This window comes from Leptonychotes weddellii, chromosome 8, assembly GCF_054177405.1.
Source record: "Leptonychotes weddellii isolate Sample4059 chromosome 8, ASM5417740v2, whole genome shotgun sequence".
Lineage (NCBI taxonomy): Eukaryota > Metazoa > Chordata > Mammalia > Carnivora > Phocidae > Leptonychotes > Leptonychotes weddellii.
The window spans coordinates 26,496,702-26,501,842 of NC_138376.1; the positions used below are offsets into that span (position 1 = coordinate 26,496,702).

A 5,141-nucleotide genomic window follows, 5' to 3' on the forward strand; every position below is an offset into this window, starting at 1 on the left:
AATGAGTGATTGCACATGTCATCTCTGTGATAAGAGACACCTATATTTTAACAAGAATTTCTTTTACCTAACAGATGAGAGAAATTGAGTACCCAAGCAAGAGGAATCTTGTTTATCAAGCGGAAAATAAAATTCAGGATTCCATATACCTTTGCCCAGGGGTCCATTATTTCTCTTCTGCTTACAGCTTAATACTAGATATTTTTTAACAGGGGAGTGGGAATTTTTTTGCATGGATTTGGACCAAACTAGTAATGACTGACTTTTCCAATTCCTAAGAGGTTTGTGTCTGTCACAGACTTTAAGTTTGGTCCACCAAGAATCAGATTTTAGATTGCTTGTACCTTAAAAACTTGTAAGAAAGCAGCAGTGGTGAATGTGAATCTGAATACCAAAGAGAACTCTAATACCTCTATAAGCTAACATTTTCATCAGTTGGTACAGCTTGACTGGTCTTCTGAAACAGTGGTTGGATAAGATCCTGACTTTGGAGTGATGGCAAAACTGTTTTCAGCCTAACAATTCTTTGTACTCCAAGCCTCACAGGCTGGCCTAGCTTAACCTACCTATTTCTGCATTTCCACCATCAGTGCAGTGAAGATACATTGCATATAAAATACCAGTGCTACCCAGTTTTTCCTTTTCTTGCTCATCTCTTCTTCACCATGTCCACCCACTTCTGGAATTTCTCCCACCCAATATTTCCTTAGGCATACAGGATACAGAGAAGGGAAAAGATGAAGGAAGGGTCCAAATGTAAGTAGATTTATATATTTTATTTGAGCCTCATCTCTTTGGAGAAAGGGAAACAGATGAAAGGAGTAAGCTAGAGATGGTTGGACAATATCCCCAGAGGTATGGGGTATGCAAAGAAGGAAATCTTTCACTAGAATATCTGCTGAAGGTGAAATGAGGTAAGCCTAGATAGGGAATTCAGAGATAATTCTTGGTATTTAGTATTGTGATCTGGGAGTGAGATCCCAGTGCTGAGCAAGCAAGAGGCTAGCAGATAGAGGGTCCCAAAACAAGAATTGCTAGGTTTTCTGACCAAGTGAACCCATTCGGGCAAGGAGGATTTGCCAAGGGAATCTGACTCCTTATTCCCAGTTCATTTCCTAAGGATCCACAGTTTTATTGCCCTTGGGTGAATATGAATTCTTATGTTGACGCCTCCTCTCCAATGACTGTGTCCTAGGCCGATCCTGACTTGGGGAGCTGGGAGGCATGGACTGATACAGAGGCCAGTACTGCTGCCGAGGGTAAGTATGAGCCCTTGGTCTGGGTTTGGACTCAGACTCAGGCTTGAGCTCCAATTCAGGCTCTAGCTCAGATTCAGGCTCTAACTCTGACTCAGGCTCCATCTCATGATCCAGGTCTAGCTCTAGATCCAGCCCAGCTTCTTGTTCTGACTCCAGTGTGGGCTCCAGCTCCAGGTCTAGCTCCAACTCCTCCCCTGTTATTGGTTCCTGAACCATGGTGTAGTCTGGATTTATGTTTTTGGAGACATCTAGAAGACTGCGGTTCATTTTATGTCCTGACTCTCCATTCTAAAATACACACAATTAGATGGGTTAAAATTTCCAATTAAATTTAACTTTTGAACAGTCAAGGAATTTCAGAATACAATAGGACTTAAGATACGAGAAATCATGAGTTCCTGGCAAAGTAGAAAATATTTCTGGCTCACATCTGCTTTTCATCTTTGCACCCGCCAGTTCCTTGTTTACTCCCTATTCTTCAGGCTCTATTAATCATAACTTCTGATTTCTTTGGCTTTCCTAGCTAGCCTGGATTTCATGGTCAACCATTAAAACAGCAGTGGTCTTGGCAGCATTCTGAAACATCTTGTCTTCTTGATCTTACTTGTCTTTCCAACCCCTAGTGTAATTTTGGCAGGGCATGTAAGGCCCTTTGTGACCTTGCCTCTTGCCATCTTCTTTAGCTTTACCCACATCTGTAGTCTCCACCCTTTGCTCTAGCCTTAAAGATAACCAAAGATGTCTGACTTCTGCTTACCTTTGCTCATGCTGCTCCCTGTGCCTACCTTGTCCTTCTCCACCTTGTCCACATACACTTATTCACCGTTCCAAATTCAGATCAAAGATGACCAACCAGGATCATAGCTTCCTTTGTGTTCCAACTATACCTCACTCACACCTCTATCACAGTGCCAATAATGTATTGCCTTATTTATTTACAAATCTATTTCCCCTATTAGACTCTAAGCTCCTTGAGGTAAGGCAATGCCTGGTTTTTGATAACCCCAGTACCAGGCACTGAGCCTGTCACATAGCAGATGCCCCACAGGCTTGGTGAATCAGCTTTGCAGAAGCATTCCATAGAATTAACAACTTTCACCTCTTCTGAAACAATTTTTTCTCTTCAGCCATATGACACTCTTTTGCTTTTCCTCCTTCCTTCCTGGTTGCTCCTTTCTGGTCTATTTGTTGTCTCCTCTAATTCTTTTGGACTTCTAAATGTTGGTAAACCCCAGGGCTCGATCCTGGGAACTTCTGCACCTACACTCCTTCATAGGCAATTTTATTTAGTCCCATATTTTCATTATTATCTATGTGCCAATGACTTCTTGGTTATAACCCTTCCCCTGATCTGCTCGTTCATATACCCATTTCCATTCTGACATCTCCACTTGGATGTTTACCGGGCATCTTGAATTTAATACATCCAAAGTAGAATTTGCTTCTCTCCTAAGCTCCCTAGCTTAGATGTCAGAAAAAAATTTTGACATATTCAATACCGAGTCTTAATATAAGTCCTGATAAGGATGTTAGTAAACTAGAAAAATACTTTTTAAAAACAGAGTATAGACATTGGGGAGGGTATGTGCTATGGTGAGCGCTATGAATTGTGTAAGACTGTTGAATCACAGACGTGTACCTCTGAAACAAATAATACATTATATGTTAAAAAAAAAAGATAATAGGAAGAGAGAAATGAAGGGGGGGAAATCGGTGGGGGAGACGAACCATGAGACACTATGGACTCTGAGAAACAAACTGAGGGTTCTAGAGGGGAGAGGGGTGGGGGGATGGGTTAGCCTGGTGATGGGTATTAAAGAGGGCACATACTGAATGGAGCACTGGGTGTTATATGCAAACAATGAATCATGGAACACTACATCAAAAACTAATGATGTAATGTACGGTGATTAACATAACATAATAAAAAAAAGAAAAAAATAAAAACAGAATAAATATGATGTCTATCTTAAGCCAACTGTTACCACTATTCTTAATAGAGATACATAAGAAGTTTTTCTCATAAAATTCAGGAGTAAGACAAGACAGCCCATTATTACTTACATTGTTCTGGGAGATCTAGCTAATGCCATAATATATGATACTGAAATAAGCATTTTGACAATTGGAAAATAAGGTATTTATATTATTTGTAGAAAATATTTTTCTATTTAGAAAACTCAAGAGAATTAACAATGAAACCTCTTAGGTCTAATAAAAGGATTCACAAAGGTGGCCAAATAATTTTATACAAATCAATAGGTTTCCCATAGGCTAGCAATTGCCAGGTAGAAAATATAATGAAAAAGAATGTTCATTTAAAAAAATCAATAAAAGTATAAAACAAAGTATAAAGTATTTAGAATTTGTCTGTATAAGGAAAATCACAAAATCTTACTATGAATGCAACATTTAAAAAGACTGAATAAATGTGAAAACAGCCCATGTTCCTAGATAGGAAGAACAAATACTGTAAAGATAGCAATTGTCAAATTATTTTATATTTTTAATGCAATTCTAATGAGAATTTGAGTGGGATTCTTTTTGCGGGGCGGAGTTGGGGTGCTGACAAAAGATTTAAAAGTTTGTTTGGAAGAATAAATTGGTGAGAATGACTTAGCAGATTTTGAAATAGAGGACTGGTGACACATGACTTCTTAACCAAATGCTAAATGTATTACAAAGCTGTATGGAAACTATACTCAACAGTGAAAACACTAAGTTGGAAATAGACTTCAGTTTTCATAAGAATGTAATATTTTATAAAAATAGCATTTCTAATCAGTGGAGGAAAGATAGCTTATCCAGTACATGAGTTAGCTCAGAATGGTTTGCTGTACAGATAAGAAATAAAGATTACTCTTTAACACCACACACTGAAATATATTCTAACTAGATTAAAGAATATAATATATAAACAGCTAAAACATAAAAATCTAGAAGAAAATACAAACAATTTATTTCCTAAGTGAGATGACATTCTAAACAAAAGGCAAATGGAAAATAAGAAAAGGTTAATATAGGAAAGACAATGTAATATGCAAAGCAAATCTGCCAAGTATATCATAATTATAAATAAAATAGAGAAAATTTCACTTAGAGTAAAGGCAGACTACATAATTCAGACCTCCTACTGAGGACAGCCACAAGAGCTGGGTAAAATATTTTGAAACGTCTGCTTGAAGACACTACAAAGCTAACAAATATCATGAAGAACTACCAGGCCAAGATTTGGAAAAGGTGAAAATCTACAGAGGTGAGTCTGGCATTTGGGACCAGTTTTGTAGAAGGTATTTGATGATTTTGAAGTGACACATATATACAGAGCAGTGCTTTTGACAACTTCAAGGGCTTACGAGTTGCCAAAGTTGCATTCCAGGGTCTGCCAAGGGAGGGGCTGTGGCATGCAGCCACGGCTGGGCTGTGGGTCATCTGGATGGCCTAGAACACCTCAAGTCTAAAATCAGATCAGTTAACCTGGATCACTAGTGCCTCCAGGTACTTGGCAAAACAATCGAATTCCTTCCAGAAGAAAAATATCATCCTGGGCCCCGAGTTATTTTTATAAACATTTTCTAAATACAATGTCTGGCACACACCCAAAGATTACCAGGCACACTAGACTGACAGTGAAAGATGGACGTTGAATCTCTAAGGCAGTGGTTCTCAAAATGTGGTTTCTTTTTTTTTTTTTTTTTTTTTAAAGATTTTTTATTTATTTATTTGAGAGAGAGAATGAGAGACAGAGAGCACGAGAGGGGAGAGGGTCAGAGGGAGAAGCAGACCCCCCGCTGAGCAGGGAGCCCGACGTGGGACTCGATCCCGGGACTCCAGGATCATGACCTGAGCCGAAGGCAGTTGCTTAACCAACTGAGCCACCCA

The 5,141-nt window shown here is 38.8% G+C and overlaps 1 protein-coding gene across 1 annotated transcript in view; it reads right to left on the bottom strand.

Annotated features, from left to right (window-relative positions):
* Nucleotides 1-830: 830 nt before the first annotated feature.
* The window catches only part of SLC26A8 (solute carrier family 26 member 8), a 57,951-nt gene continuing 53,640 nt past the window's right edge, over nt 831-5,141 (bottom strand). The window contains exon 19 of the mRNA XM_081827544.1: nt 831-1,547. Within this exon, the coding sequence (XP_081683670.1) occupies nt 1,116-1,547 (432 nt within the window). The 3' untranslated portion in view covers nt 831-1,115. The remainder of the gene's footprint in view (nt 1,548-5,141) is intronic.